The 20,007-nt window shown below is 41.6% G+C and overlaps 1 protein-coding gene across 1 annotated transcript in view; it reads left to right on the top strand.

Moving 5' to 3' along the window:
- Positions 1-20,007, top strand: part of LOC139085064 (probable oxidoreductase PXDNL) — a 311,563-nt gene continuing 291,556 nt past the window's right edge. Inside the window, exon 1 of the mRNA XM_070630618.1 lies at positions 1-604. Coding sequence (XP_070486719.1) covers positions 441-604 — 164 coding nt within the window. The 5' untranslated portion in view covers positions 1-440. The remainder of the gene's footprint in view (positions 605-20,007) is intronic.

Here is a 20,007-nt window from a genome sequence, read left to right on the forward strand (position 1 = left end):
GATTTGGTACTGTTACCGGGGAAAAAGAAGAAAAGCTGTTCTGCATGGATTCAGTAAATAATCAACTTGAGCTTCAAAAGGACAGCTAGGGGCTAAGAGGCTGGGGCTTACGTAAGATGTGCAGAGGAAGCAACTTTGGAAAAGTGTACATTTGCATTATGCTGCTGAAGAGGAACGTTTGTTTCAGAAAGAGGCTTTTGCACTGACGGCGTCTCCTCATCCCTGGGAGTCCAGTGCCCCCTAGAGCCTTCCGCTGTCTTCAGCCCTGTAATGTGGTCCTCCTCCAGGATTGGCCAGGGACTGCGTTTTCCTGGGAGCCTGCTTATTAGCTAGGGATCCCAAGCTCAGCTCAGCTCAGCTCAGCAGCAGCTGCCACCGCCGCCACCACCGCTGCTGCTGCTCTTGCTCCTGCTGCTTTGCTTCCAGCAGCGAATGTAGCAATGGAGCCCAGACTTCTCTGCTGGACCACTTGTTTTCTCCTGGCTGTGTGGTGCCTGCCAGTTCTGCCCTGCCCTCGCCGGTGCCTGTGCCTGCAGAGCACCGTCCGCTGCATGCACTTGATGCTGGATCAGGTTCCTCAGGTGCCGCAGCAGACCGCAGTCCTGTAAGTTCGCACATGATCCCTGTTCAGCAGTGCTCCACTGCCCTCTGCTGAGACGAAGCCCTTCTTTTAACTTAGAATTCCTGATGCTCTTCCTGCCTGTATAACTGGAAGAAGTTTTTCACTTTTCAAACAACTTTATGGTTGTGCTCTCTTGGACTAGAAAATGTGAACAATGATGAGTTGAAATAAATATATTTCCTCTAGGTGCAGTTCTGTTTTCCAAAATCTTGCAGAATTGACCATTGAGAATTTTCATCTTTGTTCTTCCCTCAATAATTTCCCTGCATAGGTTCTCAATTTGTTCCCTTTCATCCTCTCCTCCCAAATCTTTCCTACTCTTAATTGGATCAGCATGTATCTGTCTTGTTTGGAAAGAACTAATTTAGCTTTGGAGTGTGGTTCCAATTTACTTGGCACTGGCAAACTGTGTCTCTTTTGCTCATTGTTGGGCTTTGTATTGCGGGTGCCTCCCACGTTGGTGATGTTCTCAGCTTCAGGCCCTGGAAGCATTTATTGGCTTCCCAAAGCAAACCCTCCAGGAGTCCAGCAGAGCACTGGGTGCTTGGAAGCCTTACTGAGCAGTGACTAACTAATCAGCACCTAGGAGGCATTATAGAACAGTAGAATAAACCAGAATTTAGGATTCAAATGAACCTGGGTTCAAATCCTACCTCCTTGCCTTTAATATGGGGATAATAAACTTGTATTATTGAATTGACATTTAGATTGAATAATATATGTAAAGTGTAAATCTTTTATTGTCATAATTTTCAAGCTTTACACCGCAAAAGAAAAGGAAAAATGCTGAAAGGATATGCTGGTTCAAAGGGGTCACTGCTCCACGGAAGTTTTTGCGGATGCTGTCATGTCCATGGAAAAGAGATCTGCTCTCCCTGTTTGAAGTCCATTCTTGGGCAGAGGGAAATTGCCTCAGACTCACGGAATTTTGAGACCTAAGATGAGCACTGTTTGTTTTTTGGTCATAATCATGAAATGAGCAGTTTGGTAATGAAAAGTTGAAGTTGGTGGTTCGTAGTTGTGTAGAAAACAACAAATATATGGTCTGTACATCTTACTCTAAAAACTAACAGGAAAGATTCTTGAAACTGGGACATTGCATTGTGCAGGCAGTCAGGGCATAGATCTAGAGGGCCCTTCATACTCGTATCCATCCCTTTGTCATTCTGTAATGACGGTTTCTGGCAGATGGCAACAGAACCTTAGAGAAGGGGCAGCTTATCTAATCAAGTGCCGTGGAATTCAATAAAATGCTAGTGAAGGTCCCATCTGGACCTTAGATTTTGCTTCTTGGGTGTTTCAAAGAAGACATTAGCACTCATAACACACTTTTCTGGAGTAATGAACACATTGAGAGGACATCGTCAATGTAGTTGTGAAAAGCCTTCCATAGTGTGTAGAAAGAAAGCCTAGTGGTTGGTTCTCGGCCAGGCCTGCCTGTGAGCCTGATGCCACTACAGATGAAGTGTGTGTGGCCTTGGGTGAGTTCTCCACTTCTTGGGGTGTCAGTTTCCTAATTTGTAAAATGGGGATGCTAATAGTGTTCACTCTGTCGGGTTATTATGATGATTAATGAGTTAAACCATGTTAAATACTTAGGAAAGTGTCTGGCTTTACTAAGAACTAGGGAAGTTTTCGCTTTTCTTATTATGTTTACAATTAAAGATAGGAGCTACAAACTCAAATACCTGCAGGAAACTGGCTGGAAAAGTAATTTGAGGGAAGCGGCTTGGATGAAAGACAAACTACTGTGTGAGTGGAATGATGGACAGCAGCTGACCTCCAGCCTGGAGTTTGGGACTGTGAGGAGGGAGAGCAAGTCGGCCTGATGGGCCAGCAGGCTACTGAGCTGATTGCTGCCCTGTGGAATTTGGGCCTACTGTTAATGAGCTTACTATATTTTTTAAGAAAATATGGAATTTAAAAATGAAATTTCCTAACTTTTAAATATTAGCAGCCAATTAAGTTTTTTAAAAGTGAAAGGCCTAACCACACAAATTTGTAGGTTACTTTTAGCCCAAACCTTCTGGTTTGTGACTTTTATTGGTGAAATGATATAAACGCTAAGAAATATATGTGCAGTGTATAAAAATTGGTCCTTTACTTTCTTCCAGTCCAAAATCCTTGACATAGGATTATATTTTCATGTAAGCAATATCTGAAGGACCACAGCTAACTGCATTGAGATAAAAATTCTGAAAAAGAAAAAGCCAATCAACCTTTGAAAGCTAAGGCAAATTGGGGCCTGGCTAAATTTAACAGCAGAATCAAAGAGTTTTTGCTAAACCATACTTAAATATATGTGTATTGTCACCAAAACAGTGGAAACAATGTAAATAACATATTTAATGCTATAAATGGCCAAACTGCTTAGTTAATTTAAGTAGTAGTATTGTTATAATTTACTTGATTTCTTTCTTTACATGTTTTTAAAATTTTAACCTTAAAACAGAAAATATTTTTCTCAATAATAGATTAAAAAACCTTACTAGGGGCCGGCCCGGTGGTGCAGCGGTTAAGTTTGCACGTTCCGCTTCTCGGCGGCCCGGGGTTCGCTGGTTCGGATCCCGGGTGCGGACATGGCACCGCTTGGCACGCCATGCTGTGGTAAAGTAGAGGAAGATGGGCATAGATGTTAGCTCAGGGCCAGGCTTCCTCAGCAAAAAGAGGAGGACTGGCAGTAGTTAGCTGAGGGCTAATCTTCCTCAAAAAAAAAAAAAACAACCTTACTGTACTTTAAGATTAATTATGGTTAATCAGGATTTTAAGTTTAGGAAAATGCAAAACTACTCCCCTAAATTTTAATTTGAGTCTATCTATAAAGATGTCATTATGTATTCAAAACAAATATCATTTAGCAAATAGTCTAAATGGACAGAATATTTAGAAACTCTCTCTTCAAGCTGTGTATTTTAGTAAAACAAACCTTTTAGAATTAGAGTTACCAAATCAAAAATTTCTAGTAATGAACATAACATTTTTAGGGAGCCTGTTCAATAAACAGAAGCCCTGCTTAGCTTTAGTTCGTTCCATGTTATCCCAGGGTCATTAGGTTGTACTTGAGAATCTTAGTTGCTAGTTAAGAAAAGTAATGTTCTTAGAATTCCCAGGAATGGGGAGATTGGGCCTCCGATGGACTCAGGACTTCACTAGAACATACTCTGAAAACATCCTGATTACATTAGAAAAATGCATAAGCTTAGGGCTGTTTTGATGATTGAGGATTTCCCTGAAAGTTTTAAATACACAAGTATGTACAGTGTGAAGTTTTAAATATTTAATTTAAAGGCCTTTGCTTTATATACAAAGCGTGCCTTCCCCTCCAAATAATACAAAACCAGAGGGATGAGCTGAAGGTGGGAAATGGGAAGCGGACTTAAGCTCAGTCATGAGAAAATTTATCCAGCTGATGAAAATGTCATCTTGTTCAAGAAGAAACTAGGATTCCATCAGCTGTTTCCAGTTTACACCCCAGCTAGATTTTTTTTTTTTTTTTAATATAACCATCAGGGGTTACTTTAACCTTTGGAACAGAATTTTTCGTAACTTTTCTATGACTGACATAATTTGTGGGCTTTGAATTATCACATAACAGTAGTGAATAGGCCTGAACTCCCTAGACGTTTCCCCCATTTGATGTGGTTGAAATGAAGCACGAGGGGACCTAGCCGAGCTGTATCCAAATTCAGACCTACCCCAGGTGTCGACCTGTCGGGGAGAGAAATGGAACGAAAAGTTTAAATGCATTTCCTGTTTAATTGCCTACTAGTAAGTCAGGGTGGACTATTTCAGCAAATGTCCCCAATTTTGGCTTAACACGATACAGCCTCACTGCCCTCACTACTCAGGCCAGTGTGGTCCTCAGAGAGGACTGGAAGGGGCTGTTTTGGAAGGCCAGGTGAATGTTCTTGGAGCCCAACGGAGGAGAGTGGGTGAAGGGACAGTGAGGAGAGGGCAGGTCAAGGGGTGCAGAGGGGTAAAAGCCACTGGTTGTTAGCAGTATTGTCCAGGGTGTGACCCACCCTGATATTTGGGAGTCATCCTTCAATCAAACCAACCTACAGGAGAATTAGCTTAGGAGATAAATGAATTCCATTTGGGACATGTTAATTTTGGGGTCCACAGTGGGACAAACAGTTGAAGATATCCAGCAGGCAGGTACAGGAACCTGGAGATACAGATCTGTGATGCTGAGCAGTCCCGTAAAGCACCAGAGAGGGTGCAGGGTGAGAGTGATGGGACAAGAACAGGTTCTCCCAGAACACACCATTGAAAGGGAGAAAAGTGAGCCCCAAATGAGAGGGAGATGGAACGGTCTAGAAGGCCCAGGCAGGGAAGGGAGTGGGGTTTTCCAGAGGGAGGCAGGACCCAGGAACAGCAGAGACCAGTTTGGACACTGGAAGAGCCTGGCAATTAGGATGGTGTGGATGGTTTAGCAAAAGCAGCTTCAGCAGTGAGGCAGGAACAGAGGCCAAACTGCAAATATCAAGGAGTAATAGGCTTGCTTTTCCAGACTTCAGAACTCAGCCTCCATCAAGGAGGTGAGTATTAGCATTCTCATCTCTGAACCTCACTATCCTCATCTGCAAAACAGGGACGAATAATTGCCTATTGATGCCGGGAACCGGATCCGTGTGGGTCTCATCTCAGGACTTCCTACAACAGCCTGAACTGAGATGTATAAGCTGATCAAGTTAGTGGACTACAACAGTGTTGTCTACACTAAACTCTGCATTTCAATTCCTGCTGTGGATTCTATAAATAAGATGAAGGGAAGCATTATGCAATAACAGCTTTTGGGGGAGTAGCTGCAATATGAGGCAGCAAAGCTGTGTTCCTCACTCCAGTTGGAGAGCTAGTGCATGTGTGAAAAATAACAATATACAGGTCTGGAGCAAGAAAGACCGATGTGTTTTCCATTTATGGAGTAAGAAAGGATGGTGAATGTTCTGGTTTGTCAACTGGATGAGTAATGCAGACAGTGAAAATAAGTGACAAAAGGGAAGGTAAAATCTGAAGAATTGAGAAAATTTGTTGAGTTTTACCTGGGTATCCTGGTGGAGAGGGTAGGGGCTCAGAAATATTGTAAGCTTAGGAGGCAAGAAGATGCAGTTCTGAGAGTCACTGGGGTAAGAGTGTGCATTATTTAAATGAAAGAGAGGAAATGAGATTTCCCAGGAGGCACTTGTAGAATGAGAAAAGGCTACATAGGCTAAAACTCTAGAAAGCTCCACAGTCAAGGAAAGAAAATTATAAAAAAGAGCCAGGACCGTCCCCTGTGGTTGTATAGGCTGTGCACTGCACAACTCCTCACTGCTGGAAATGGTGCCCGCTGCAGTCGTGCAACATGGTGACCCTGGGGAAAAAAGAAAGAGGAGTCAGAGAAGAACACAACCACCAAGGAAGCAGGAGAAGTATCAGAACAGAGTATTCTCATTATTTCAAGAGGGAGGAGGGCAGTCAAATTTGGCAGAAGAAGTTGAGGTAGCAGAGTGCAAATTTTGCCTTCAAGAAGTTGGAAAACAAGGAGAAAGTCAAAGGAAGTTTGCTTGTTTTTTAAAGGATAAGGAAGTGTTTTGTACGTATGGTAGGCAAAGGGAATGAAAGTAGTGTAGGAAGAGTGAGGAAATAAGAGAAGAGACATGAATATGTTTTTATTGCAGTTCCCAGGAGAGGTGTTAGCTAACAGATTAGGGTAAGTAAGTAACCGAGAGCTTGATGTCTAGATAGACCAGGCAGGATGCAGACCTTCTTATCTGAGAGGCGGAAAATCCAGCAGGACACAGCCTCCAAGCCACAGAGAGCCAAGGCATCTGGAGGCCACCATGCTGCAGCAGACGGCCAGCCCAGGCTCAGAATGAGTCTAACATCCGTGTTTCTTGCTCCAAAGGGAGAGAGAAATATGATAATAGTGTTGAGAATAGCACAACATCGGTTGAAAAGGAGACAGTGGATGTTGAGCAACTAGATATTTCTGTTAATTTATTCCATTGCTTCAATGGCATCTTTCACAAATAATTTTTATGAAGTGTTGTTTTATTCAATAAAGTGGTAAATTGACTTAAGGTGATTATCTTAGTCTGCTCAGGCTGCTATAACAAAATACTATAGACTGAAAGGCTGAAACAAAATTTATCTCTCACAGTTCTGGAGGCTGGGAGGTCCAAGATCAGGGCGCTGGCCAATGTGACATGTGGTGAAGGCTCTCTTCCTGGTCCAGTGAGATGGCTGCCTTCTCACTGCATCCTCACATGGCAGAGAGAGATCATCTCTCTCCTGTCTCTTCCTATAAGGGCACTAATCCCATTCATGAGAGCCCCACCCTCATGATCTAATTACCTTCCAAGGTGCTACCTCCAATACCATCACACTGGGGATTAGATTTCAACATAAGAATTTTGAGGAGACACAAGTGTTCAGTCCATAGCAGTGATTTCCGTTTGAATTATCTAATTTGTTTATCGAAAATAAATAGGTTACAGCTATAACTTAAACATCTTGATATGTTCTTTATTTCATCTGTATGTTCTTTTCTGCTCTGAGATACAATAAACTACTTCTTAGGATACATGGAGGCATAGACTACACAATTCTCCTTGCTATTGCATAAAGTCGACCGTGGCTGACCAAAATTCAAATCCCAGAACTTTTTCCAAATGCAAAATGAAAGCATTTAAATATTCTGACTTTCTTTCAGGCAAGAGGGTAGCCACAAGAAATGACACAACACAGTTTTATTGTCAAACTCCAGACTTATGCAGTGAAAAACTGAGTTATGTTTAAAAATCATCTTGTTTTACTGCTCCTTCTGATCAGTTAGATGACTTTGTCAGTCCTCTAACAGTGACTCTTCATTGGCGTAGTAAAGAAAAAAAAAACAAGCAAAAAACAAAAGTTATGCCATTCTGATTGCTTTTTGTTTGGATTTTAAAATTTAAAAAAAAAATAAACATGATTTCAGCTAGATACTTTTTAAAAATAAATTCGTAAGTCTAATAACTTCATTTTTTTTTTAACAAACAGAACCAAAAAGCCCTCATTTAACCTCAAATGCTACCATTTGGGTACAAATGGTTAGATATAATATGATAATATCCATAATATTTTTGTAAGTGATTCCAGGAGTAAGAATGTAAATCTTAAGATTCATCTACCAATGTCACCTGGAGTGTGAGCCTCATGAGTAATTAGAAGAGGCAGCTGCCTTCACACATGGTCTGAAAAAAACCTAGAGGTCTCCTCAAAAATAGATTCCCAAACAGCTTACCAGATCATGGCATTTGCCATGATCTGCCCTTGGGTTAGATGACCTAAGACTCCAATGAAAGGTGTCCATTTTATCTTGCAGGAATGTTGTACGCTTACCAATCAAATAGGACCACTGAATCAGTTCATTAAATGAGTACCTAACCAAAGGCTAACCCCTGATACAATTAGAATATAAGTGGAATGTGAGTGTTTCTGTGAAGATGCAGCAGAAAGTCCAGAGATGCAGGAAGCCAAATGGGCTTTGCACATGCTGCTTTTTCTGCCTGGAAGACACGCATGTCCGTTGTTGCTCACTTGGCCTACCCCTGCTTATTGTTCAGAGCTCAGCTCGGAGCTCACCTCTAGGAAGGCTTCTCGACCTCCCTTCCCTTTCTCCAAGTCTGGGTGAAATGCCTTTCCTGTCTTGTCTAAACCAGGGAATATGCCACATGGGTTTAGGATTAACTTGTCTTCCTCACAGACTGAGTCCCTCATGGGGCAGAGAAGATAGATGACATCTTTTCTTTTCAAACTCATAGGGTCTGCCAACATAAAATATGTTGAATACATGAATGAACCAATTGGAAATGAAACTTGAGGGGTGCCGAACATGTCATCCATTTGGCAGTTTTACGTAAGGCAGGCCCTGCATTCTAAGAAAACTCCTGACTACTCTCCATTTGGCAGGGAGGTGGCCTGGACTGAAACGATTTCTGTTCGCTGTGACCCTTACCTACTGCCTCACCTGTGTTGACGACCACTCTCCTAGGAAGGACGTGTGGCATTTAACTGTGGGCTTAGAGAAGAAAACAGATCCTTAGAGACAAAAATCTCTAGGGAAAATGAGATAAGGGAGAAAAGAGAATTAGAGGCCCAAAGTTCCAACAAGTTGATATGTGAATGCTGACTGATACTGTGATGCTGGGGTCTGGGAAGGCTGTAGGGAGAAACTTATGAAGATCTCTATTTCTCCACTTGGTACCCTTGGTTTAAACCAAGTTTCAGCCTATGGGAAAGTGGTTTGTTTTCTCCTCCAGCCCCACATATCTGCCTCAGAGTCCGTTCCCACCTGGAGCTGTTCCCTTGCTAGGTCACTCTGTCCTGTTGGAGAGAGAGACTTTGCCATGGTCTATATATGTCCACAAGCATAAATGAAAAGCTGTGGCCACGTTGAGAAGTTACTTTTAAAATGTTCCCATTGGCTAACAGCAGCCACTAAGTAGGGATAATAACTCAGTCCCCATGGGAATCCTTCACAGCTCTCACAGTACCACTCCAAGAAAACAGTACCACCAGTTATTACATTTTTAAAACTTCCAAATATTTGTTATAGTGATAATTATTTCATTTACTTATACCTCACATTTGCCCAGAAAGGATTTCAAGTAGCCAATTGCTATTCTTAATTAAGGGAGAAGGTAAAAAAATCAATGTTTCCCATCTACTTTTTCTAGATTTTGTATTTTCCCTTTTCGTACTTGTTTTATTTCTGATCATGTTTCTCTTTTAATATGAATCTCCTTGAACTTATTGAATGCAAAAGAAGAGAAAGTGGAATCCTGTCAGAAGAACAGAATACCTTTTTTCCCAAGTGTCACATCCTTAAGCATGATTTTACAAAGGTTGTAAGTATCTGAAATGATGATTTAATGTTCAGTAGATGTTCTTTGTTTCTCAAACTAAAGGTTTTACAGTGTTTGGGAAATAGATAAGAGTCAAATCCTTAGCCTAGGAGAGTAGGTTTAATAGATTGTAATCTTCTGATAAAATCTGTGGATTTGGTTTTTCCAGTATAGAGGCACACTTGTTTTGATATTATGGTCATCCTGATCAGATCTTCTCTGGTCCCAAAGCCACCACTCCATTGTAGCAAGCAGCTTTGTGTAATAGAAAGGGGGAAATTCTTCCAAGTCCCGCTGATTATAATACAGGAAGAGTTCGTAGTTCCCTGTCCATGTTTGTCATAGCTTTGAACAAAGTTTCATACCAATTCAAACCGGAGATTGTAAATTGTAAGTTTTTTCCAGATTCTAGTATGTATTTATAAAGATTCTGAGATTTGTGTTGTGGGAAAATGCTCTCTTCATCTTTCCCTTGGGAGGCATCTGTAGGCAAGAAGGAGAATTTTAAGTTTTTTTTGTGTGTGCGCCTACACAGCTGTAGGAGACTGGAGCTTTAGAGTTCTTCAAAATAAGGTGGATGTGAAGGTAAAAAGATCAGTGGTTGCCATAATTTGGGGGAAAGAGGGATGAATGGGTGGAACAAATAGGATTTTTAGGGCAGTGAAACTACTCTGTATGATACTACAATGGTGGATGCATGTTATTATACATTTGTCCAAGCCCATAGAATATGCAACACCCAGAGTGAACCCTGATGTAAAGTACAGACTCTCAGTGATAATGATGGGTCAATGTAGGTTCATCAATTGCATTGCACCACTCTGCTGGGGATGTTGATAATGGGGGAAGCTGTGCATGTGTCGGGGCTGGGGTATATGAGAACTCTCTGTACTTTCTGCTCAGTTTTGCTGTGAATCTAATACTGTTTTAAAAAATAAAGTTTAAAAATATAAAATAAATAAAAGAGGATCCCTGAGGAGGTACAATGCAGTGGTCTAGTAGGGATCAGGAAATTTTGGAGATCTAGAAAGTACCCAGAAGCAAGGGGTAGGGAAGCTAGCTGAAAAAGCAAACCACTTTTACATTAAAATCTCTTGGGTGTAGTTATGGAGTGAAGCCAGCTTTAGTGTTTGGGGAGGAAGCCTGGTGACAGGTCTACAGAGAAATCAAGCATCCTGGTGTGGGTCTGTTCATAGATATGAGCAGGCAGTCAGCAAGGTTTGAGGTCTGAGGAAAGCATATATAAATTTGTTTTAAAAGGGTAGGTCCTGCTGCTAAATGCTTTCCTATGGCATGCTGCACTTGCTTCTTGACAGCTTTCATCAATGTTTATGTTTACTTATTTAATGTTTTTCCCATGACTTCTGAGCTCCAACAAGAAGGGCCCTTTCTGTCTTTGTTAACATTCTATCCCTAGCTCATAACACAGTTTTCTGGAATAAAGGAGATGCTCAATAAGCATTTGTTAAATGAAATAAGTAGCAACATTACCATTAATAATGGAATAGTGGTTTCAGCGTCCCAAGTGTTGTCTGTGTGCCAGGCCTGACTAAATGTAGTAAGACACGTGCACAGAACCTATTTCCCTTCTCACACCTCCCCTGGGAAGGAGGTACTGTCTTCACCATTTTATCACTTTACAGATTCAGCTTGGAGCCTGCTGCTTGCTGGGACTGAGACAGGCCAGGCTCATGTCCGCGGAGCTCTCCTTCTAAGGGAGGACACAAATGAGGCTGTGAGAGAGGCCTGGTTTGAGTGGAGCATTCGCTCCTTTAGAAGGAATGGTCCCAGAGGCCCACTGACGTTTGTCGTGGGATCTAAATGACCAGAAGGAGCAGCCTTTCCAGGGTCTGAGCTGAACATGGCCAAACAAGGACCGAAGGTGGGGACAAGCACGGTGCTTTTAAGGAGAGAAAGGCCAGAAACAGATGAGGAACGAAAACAGGCAGGAGCCTAGCAGGCGGGATGGGGGCGGCCATGTTCTAAGCGTCAAGCCAGCCGTGGAGACGGCGACACCGAGATCCCGCCGCCAGGGGCGCGCAGGTCGGGGCCCGGCGGGGGAGGAGCCGACTCCGAGGCCCGAGGGCGCAGGCGCGGCGCGCGCGGGGGTGCCGCCGGCCTCCTTCGGAGCAGCGCGCACTCGGGGCTGCGGTGGCTACCGGCTCGGCCAGGCCCCTGGGCGAGCTGCCCCGCGGTCCCTTCCTGACGGCTCCTACTCCCCTCTACCCCCGCGAGTCTCTTCTCAACGCAGTAGCAGGAGAAAGGGTGCCTTCCTGACGTTTCTCTCCAGACCCCATGGCCCACTGCCTTCTCCCCCCTGTCCGTGAGCCTGGGCCACACGTCTTCTTACCTTTCGTCCCTTGTGTGGGTTTCCGTTTGTTTGTGTTTTAAGCCAAGACTTTCCCCATCTTCAGACCTTGTCTCTAAGCTCTTGCCATGCCCTTAAACACTAAACCTTGGAGCCTAGGACAGTGCTTGAGAGCAGACAGTCGTTCTTCCAGAAAGGATTATAGGAATCCTGGAGTCTCTTCGCCTCAGTAAAAAATAGTGGTGCCACTGCCCTCATTCTCAACCATGCATTTTGGGTGAGAATAATTTCACTCCTAGCTCTACAGGGGCAATAGTTCCATAAATCCTGAAAATTATTAGCCAATATACGTACATTTATTACTAATAGTTATTGTACTAATCAGAATGGCAATAAAATCCCATTTTGTTCCCTTGAACTACCCTTTAAACGTCCATGTCTTCAAGTATTATCTAACCAGCCATGCTTGTTATTTCATCCAGGTTCTTTGCCCAGTGCAAATAACGACTATTATGTTGTTTGTAATGAAACCAAAGCAGTGAATTCTGGGTTTAAGAGTGAGGACAAGTTTTAGGGAGTGTGAAGTGCAGTGACCAAGAGCACGTTAGAAGCAGCTTGTTCTGTCTACAGTGAATTGTCTGATACCAGCAAGGAGCCTGATGGTGAGCCCAGGACTTTGACTGGAGACCATTTGCCCAGAGAAATGTGTCTTGGATGTTTGTTTATAATTTGACAAATCGTAGAAACATTGCAGTCTGGAGCATTGCAATTATTTTGATAAGTAAAAGATACGTATGAAGATATTTTAATTTTAACTGTAATATAATTTTTCCTACTAAAAAGAAGAGTGAAATGAACCTCTGTTTTTCAGTTGTTTTAGGCACTAAATTCTGATTTTTTCTACATTATCATTTTATGTTATAAAATTTACAGCAACATTGTAAAGGGAAACAGTGCAGAATGATGGTTTCTAACTGCAGGAGAAAATTCTGTGCTGCTAGTAAATGCTCCTCTGATGAACAAGCATAGTGTTTATTGTGTGTTCAGGCATTCCTCTAACTTTTATTACTAGAAGCAAATTGTATTTGTTTCCGTGTAATATTGATGCAATTAGGAGTGATGCTCATGTAAAAAGCGACGGGGGATGCAAAGATTGACTGTAGTAAGAGAAGTACACCAAACAGGCTATCCAACTGTCGGGTTTTCTCTTTAATGTTATGTGAACTGTCTAAAGGCCCTAAGGTTACTTGCTACTTGCAATGATTTTACACTGCACTGATAACAAATATGAAAGAAGCATATGAAATCCATGAGTGAGGTTATCATATGAGTGTGTTATGTGGATCTGATTAAGAATTCACAAAAATAATAAAGCATAGTTTGTCAAGGAGCAGTAATTAGTTTTTGACTGGTAGCATATGCAGTTTTGTTCTTTGTCAGTGTTACAAGGATCTTTCACACATTAACAAATATGACAATGATGTCTCATTGAAATGTCTTCTCAAGAGCTGACAAAGTAAATTTGTTTGTCAAATATGTTTATCAAATATGTTCACTTCTTGCTAGGGAAAAAACATCCTTTTAAAATTTTTGCTCTCATAAGATTTTGCAGTTTGCTAAACTAAGTTTCTTGAGCAGAGTTTTCCAAGTAGTTATATTATACCATTATCTATTCTATCAGCAAATGCCTCTTAATTTTTTCCCTAATTTATTATCTTTTTGAAAGAGAAATTATTTAATCAGAGTCTGTGTATCTCCCAGAAGAGATGGACAATCACTTCTTTGGAATTTTGAGCATGGAACCTTTGAATCTATCAAAGGAGTATAATTTTAGCACTGTTGCTTTAAAATGCTTCAATTCCATTTGACCAATTCCTTTGCGGTGAGACTTCTGAGCCATGCTGAGCACAGCAGCGGTAGTTCTGTGATGACTCTGTAGTGGGAGTCCAGCCATCTGACTGACTAAACTCCTAGTTCAGAATTACTATTCCCTGTAGAATCTCTCTCTGTTGAGAGAAGCCATGGAGATTGCCTTTCCAAAAAAACCAGATGTTGTGTATCATATTCCAATAAGGGCTTCCCTTAGTTTGTTCTCTGTTAATCGCATATTGAAGATAGTAGAGTATTATTTCTACGCGGTTTAGCTATCATAGTGCATGAGTGGGAAAACATTGAAATACAGAGTATTTGTGTTATCCTGTGTTATCTTTTTGGCTACTGACTTCTGGTGTGAGCTTTTCAGTTTTAAAGGGAGGTGAACAGTGTAGAAGACCAAGTGAAGGCATCTAGCCAGGATAAGTTATTCAATTACTGTTCTGTATTTCTTCCCTCAGGACAACTATTCTGGACCACATCAGTCTCTATTAGTAAAAGCATTGAGTGCTATTAAACTCAGCAACATAGCGAGGTTTTCTTCAGTGGCCAGTAATTACTGGCATTTCAAGCTATGCATACGACATGGTGAAGATAATAAAGCACTTCCCATTACAATGGTTGGGGTGTGCACAGCCACCCAATGCCAGCTAGTTCTGGGTCACCAGTACTTATGGCCTAAGAATGCTGTCTTTTGGCAAAAGGAAATAGAGTGAAGTGGTCTCCAACTAAAACTATATTAATTTTAAATCTATTTTGATACTCTTTAGCCAAGAGGAAGCCTATATTCATAATTATGCGATACTGAATTTTTAACTCAAGTTTTATGAAACTTCATACGTGTTTAAGTATTGCCCGTTGCCTGAACCATCAGCCACTGCAGATCTGAGAATGCGGTCCCTTTTTTATAAGTCAATTTGCTTTATTAATATTGAAATTTCAGATTGCCCTGCTTCTTAAACTGAGTATAGAGGGAATACTCACTAGGGAAATTGTTTGACATGTTCAGGACATTCATAAACCACTAAAATGAATTTTCTGCCTTTAAGGAAAACTTTGAGGGGAAAGGTTATGTCAACTTTGGAAGGCGGTTGTTTGGTAATCCTGGCTACACAATATGTAGCATGTCTTAAAGATGTTGGCTAGAAGCTACATCTCATAGACTGAAATTCTTCTTTTTATTTAACATGCTATAAAGAAGTGAGCATATGCTAGGTAGATTAGTCAGCGTAATTCAATAAATGTGAGAAGTGATTGAGAAGCATCTGTCTGTATTCTTATGTGGGATGATGTATTCAACAAATATTTGATCAGTCAATACTATGAGCCCTGAAGTGCAGCAAGAATGAGGGAGGAGAACATGAATAAATTCTTTAAGGAGCTTGTAGTCCACTGAGAATGAAAGGAAACCTATCAAAAGGTATGATGAGTTCTGTGGTAGAAGGGAGCTAATAGAAGCGCTTTATCCAGATATGTCAGATTGCAGCACACTTCTCTTCCTGTGGTGGCTTTAAAACATGGCGGCTAATTCTTCGACTCTCTTGCCATTGAGAGATGGAGCTTATGCCCCTCTCCTTGAACTCGGGGCAACCATACAGTGTGCTGGAGCCCCAGGCTGCCCTGAGGCCGGGTAGCACTGCTCAGTTTGCTGGAACACTCACTCTTGGAGCACTGGGGCCCCTTGTAAGAGCCCAGCCACCCTGAGGCCATTCGTGGGCATTCTAGGCAATAGATGGCAAGCCTTTCTGTCTTCTCACTGAGGCCCCAGACACCAATGGGCAGGGACAAACCAACTCTGCTGCATCCTGCCCAAATTTCTGACCCACGACATCGTGATTCCACTAAATTTGGGGGTAGTTAGTTTTGTAGCAATAGACAGCTGGAATGCGTTTCATGAGGCAGTGATAGCTGAGGATGCCCTGGAAGCCCGCAGGAGAGGATTGAGGAGAAGGTGATGTAGGCAGGAGTAGCCATGGCAAAGCCTGGCACTGAAAGTCAGTCTTACACTCATGCACCTCTGTTTTCTGACATGACTTTTTTTGTTCTTGCTCTTGGATGGGTTATGATATCACAGCCTAACATCTGAAAATGAAAATTTAATAGCAGGGAACAAAGAGTTTCCACATCCAGATGAGCACCAGATAGCAGGCACCCTCGCTTGGAGGACCGCCCCTGTCTCTCCTCTGGTGACATGATTTCCTCAGACCTTACCTTTCTCTGGAGGGAGAGGAACCTAAGAAACATGTTTTATGTGAAGATAACTATTTGCCACTAGATGGAAATTAGAGTTTCCATTAAGGAGGAAGAATGAGTACAAGAAAATAAGTGAGAATGAGAAAAATTCAAAGTGAGCTGATATCAAGAAGACTAAATGCTTTATAACTGGATGAAGAGTCATAGAGAAACTAATGCTCCACAGAGTCCCAAAGGGTTGTGAAGTTCCAAGTGATTGAGACTTTGCAATCCAAAGCCATTTGAATCAGTAACCCTTCCATGGTGGCCACAAGTACCTTATTCTTTAATGCATTTGGACAACCTGGTTGAAAATAGCAAATCAAGGTCACGTGTGCGTATGTGCCCCAAGATTTACACAAGTCATACAAAGTAAGACTGATAAAAGAGATTGCATCTTTTTTTCCCTTTTTCCCCAACCCTAAAACATTTGTCACAAAGGAAATACCCTTTTGATTAAAGGTCTTCTTTCCATACTGTATGTGTGTAATATAAATATATGTGTATAATATAAATATTTTACTTAACCTGTGCATACATAATTGTTAAAGTTTATCAGTTTAGGATAAATGGGCATGCACACGTTCTCCTAGAAGTGTTTCTTGACCTCAAGTCCTTGGAATCATGGGGATTTACACATGTATTCTGAAGTGTCTGAGAATTTTCTATGAGAAAAGCTGCATTTTTTCATTCAGATGGCATTCTAAACCACCTATGTTAGTGCTCCTTAAGCTTTATTGTGCATGCAAATCACTGGAGGATCTTGTTATGAAGCGTGTTCTGAATCAGGTGGTCTTAGGAGCGCCTGGGTTTCTGCATTACTAGCAAATTCTCCAGTGATGACAATGAGTCTGGGGACAACGCTTTGAGTGGCAAAGATCGAGATGCCATCTTAGGTCCTACAACTACCAAGTGATGTCATCGCTTGCCTGTGTCTGTGTGAGTGATCATATGTGATCCATGTTGTAATGCTAGAATTGTCATAGCTGCAAAAAGAATTAAGATGGCTAAGTATTATTCGGTAGCCTTCTTGTTGCCATTGACAAGCTCTCTAGTCAAAACAGAAGAGGCAACGTGGAATTTATTGGCCCACATATTCAGAAAATATCCTGGCTCCAGAATGGACCAGAACTGGAAGCTCCATGCCATCAGAAGCCTTAGTCTGTGCTCATCCTTCATGTCTGTAGGCTCAGCCTCCCTTCCTTGGGCATGTGGCTTTCTCCAGATAACAAGGAAGGTCACCACTCATGGCTTCAGATTCATGCCATCCTCCATTACTGTGCCATCTCCACTGGGCCTGTTTTGATTCCTTTCTGCACTCTTACTGTCTGGAACACTCACTCTTGGAGCACTGGGGCCCCTTGTAAGAGCCCAGCCACCCTGAGGCCATTCGTGGGCATTCTAGGCAATAGATGGCAAGCCTTTGATTAAAGGTCTTCTTTCCATACTGTATGTGTGTAATATACTCCTGGGATTTTGTGATAATCTGTTTGAGTTAGGGAAGCAGTTCCCTCTCATACACCCTGGACACCCATAGAAGTGCGGTGTGGGATTCTTTCCACCCCGTGTCAGACTGTGCTATGTCATGGCCTTTCCTTGTTCACAGTCTTGCCTAGAGGACACTTAGAAGTTGGTTTATGGTATGTGAGCATGTTGGAGGGGGCGGGGGGCACATTTTAATTACACAGAGCTTGTGTACTGATGAGAAACTATAAACCTATAAACATAAAATGTTAATTTTTATCCATCGTCTGACTATAGTATTTTCTTTTCACTCTACTCCCTTTTTTTAATCAGTGCTAATTTGTTTGGAAATTTTTCTTTGGTTTCAATTATAAGTGGATATAATCTTTTAGACTCATATCAGGGCCAGGTCTGGGTGATAATCCTGAGATGGAAACTAGTCAGCAACATAAAAGTTCTTCCTAGCTTGTCAGGTTTTGCATGCTTTTAAAGTCTCAGAACTGTAAATATCAAAATTCAGTGTGTTCTTTAGAAAGAAAAAGAGCATACTTTGGGAAAGGAAGAATACTTGTGAAAACCGAATTGTAAATAAAATACAGCTCTGGCAGCAATTGGAATGCCAAAAAGAAGGCATGAGTTATTTTAAGAATTATCATTTTCCTTCATCTAAAAGTGAAAGTGTGGGAGGCTGCATAGTGGAAAAGAAGAGCCGAGTTTTGAATTCTAACAATTTGAGTTTGAATCTTGGCTCTGCCATTTTCCAGCCCCGTGAGCTAGGGGAAGATGCTCGATCTCTTGGTGCCTGCTTCTTCCTCTGTAATAATAATATCTAACTTGAAAAGTTGTGAGTATAAAGCAAATAATGTCTAGGGAGCGCCTGATCTATAGTAACCACCCAGTACATTGTTGTGAATTGTTAAAACTGTGTGTAGAGGAATTATGAGGAGAATTGGGGTACTAGATTGTTATGTGGTGATTCCCTGAGAGCAGAGGATAAGAGTTGAGACACAAAGCCTGCCCCTGGGATGTGTCACTGCAGATGTGGAAGGATAGCCGCCTGGCCAACCTCCTACAGTCCCACCTCAGGAGCAGTCATGGTGGCGAAGCATTCTTGTGAAGGAATACATAGTCAGACTAGTTTTATTTATTTTTTAATTTATTGATAAGTGTTTATTTCGGGTCTTGAGTTTGTGAACATTTGCTAATATCCATGGCTCTCATTTCTGGCTCTATTTTGCGTTTCCTTTTGCGTTTTCTCAATACACAATGAAGAACAATTTCACTACACCCTATCTGACTTTATGAAGCCTGTGTGCTTGGTACTGACTAAACTTGTGGTAAAAAAATGTCAATTAACTGAAACTTGACAACTGAATGTAAAATTGGAAAATAAATTTGACCATGTTTTTCCGTTGATGGCTGATGATCTTTTATCTGGCACAGGCACTCTGTGGCAGCCATGGATCTGTTTTCTCCTTTTGATTATTTCTGTGCAGCTTACATTTGTTGAGACTTATTGCATTCCAAGCATCATCCCAAGCACTTGACGTGTATTAACTTCTCACAGCAATCCTATGAGGTAGACAATAATGTTGCTCCTGTTTGAGGAATGTGGAAACAAACTTAGGCTAAGTGACTTACTCACAGTCACCCTACTGGGTAAATGGTGGAAAAGTGAGACTTGATTTCTCGCCTTGGGAGGAAGAAGTGTATATATATATTATCTCATATATATATATATATGATGGACATGTAGCTATAAGACGTATAGGAAATGAGTAGTTAATGCACTTTACTTACATATTTACTTTACTTTTACTTTAATGTGAAAGCATTAAAGGTTTGAATCAGGACTTAACTTGTAGTGAAATACTCTAAGTTGCTAACTGTAAGGCATGGAATGGCCGTATGTTTGTTACTGGGCTAATAATATTAAAACCAGAACAAAATAGAAGTGGGAGGATTGAAAGAAAATATTATTCTGACACTCATTTAAAAGGTAAGGAAGCTTTTATTCGGGACTACTGTGAGAGGTGTCAAGACTACCACAATAGGGGAGAGAAATTCAGTTAAACTCTGAATACAGCAAAGACAGCAGGGGACCTACAGCCAGTGAACAGAAGGGAGCTGGGGTCAATGAATGGAAAGTTACTAAGAGGAGACAGCAAGGGTAAGGGGGGGTTCTTGCTAAACCGACTAAACAGGATGTTTACTGGCAGTAGACCAGGATGATTGTATATCAGGGTGGGGGATTCCCTCAAAACTGACTTAGCAACCTTCTTGGTACAACTAGACTCAGCTGGGCGAAGGCAGGGCCCAAGGATGAGGCATGGTCAAGAAGAGAGCGGGGAGAAGCCTGACTAAAGTGGTTCAGGAGAGGGTCTTCGTCAGGGTGACACTGAGGAGTCTGATAAAGAATCACAGAAGTGTATTATGCCCAAACTTGAAAACAGGCCTGTATTATCCATGTGAACGTCAATGAGTGGAGCAGTGTATAAGTTAGTTTTGGTATTTTTCTTGATTGATTAATTTCATGGTCAAGTTAATGAATATTAGAACCATTGATTTTCTACCTCTTCTCTACATAGCTTCTTTATTGAGGATACAAAATTTCATTAGCTTTGTTTTTACTCTTAAAC

The sequence above is a fragment of the Equus przewalskii genome, chromosome 8, assembly GCF_037783145.1.
Source record: "Equus przewalskii isolate Varuska chromosome 8, EquPr2, whole genome shotgun sequence".
Taxonomy (NCBI): Eukaryota; Metazoa; Chordata; class Mammalia; order Perissodactyla; family Equidae; genus Equus; species Equus przewalskii.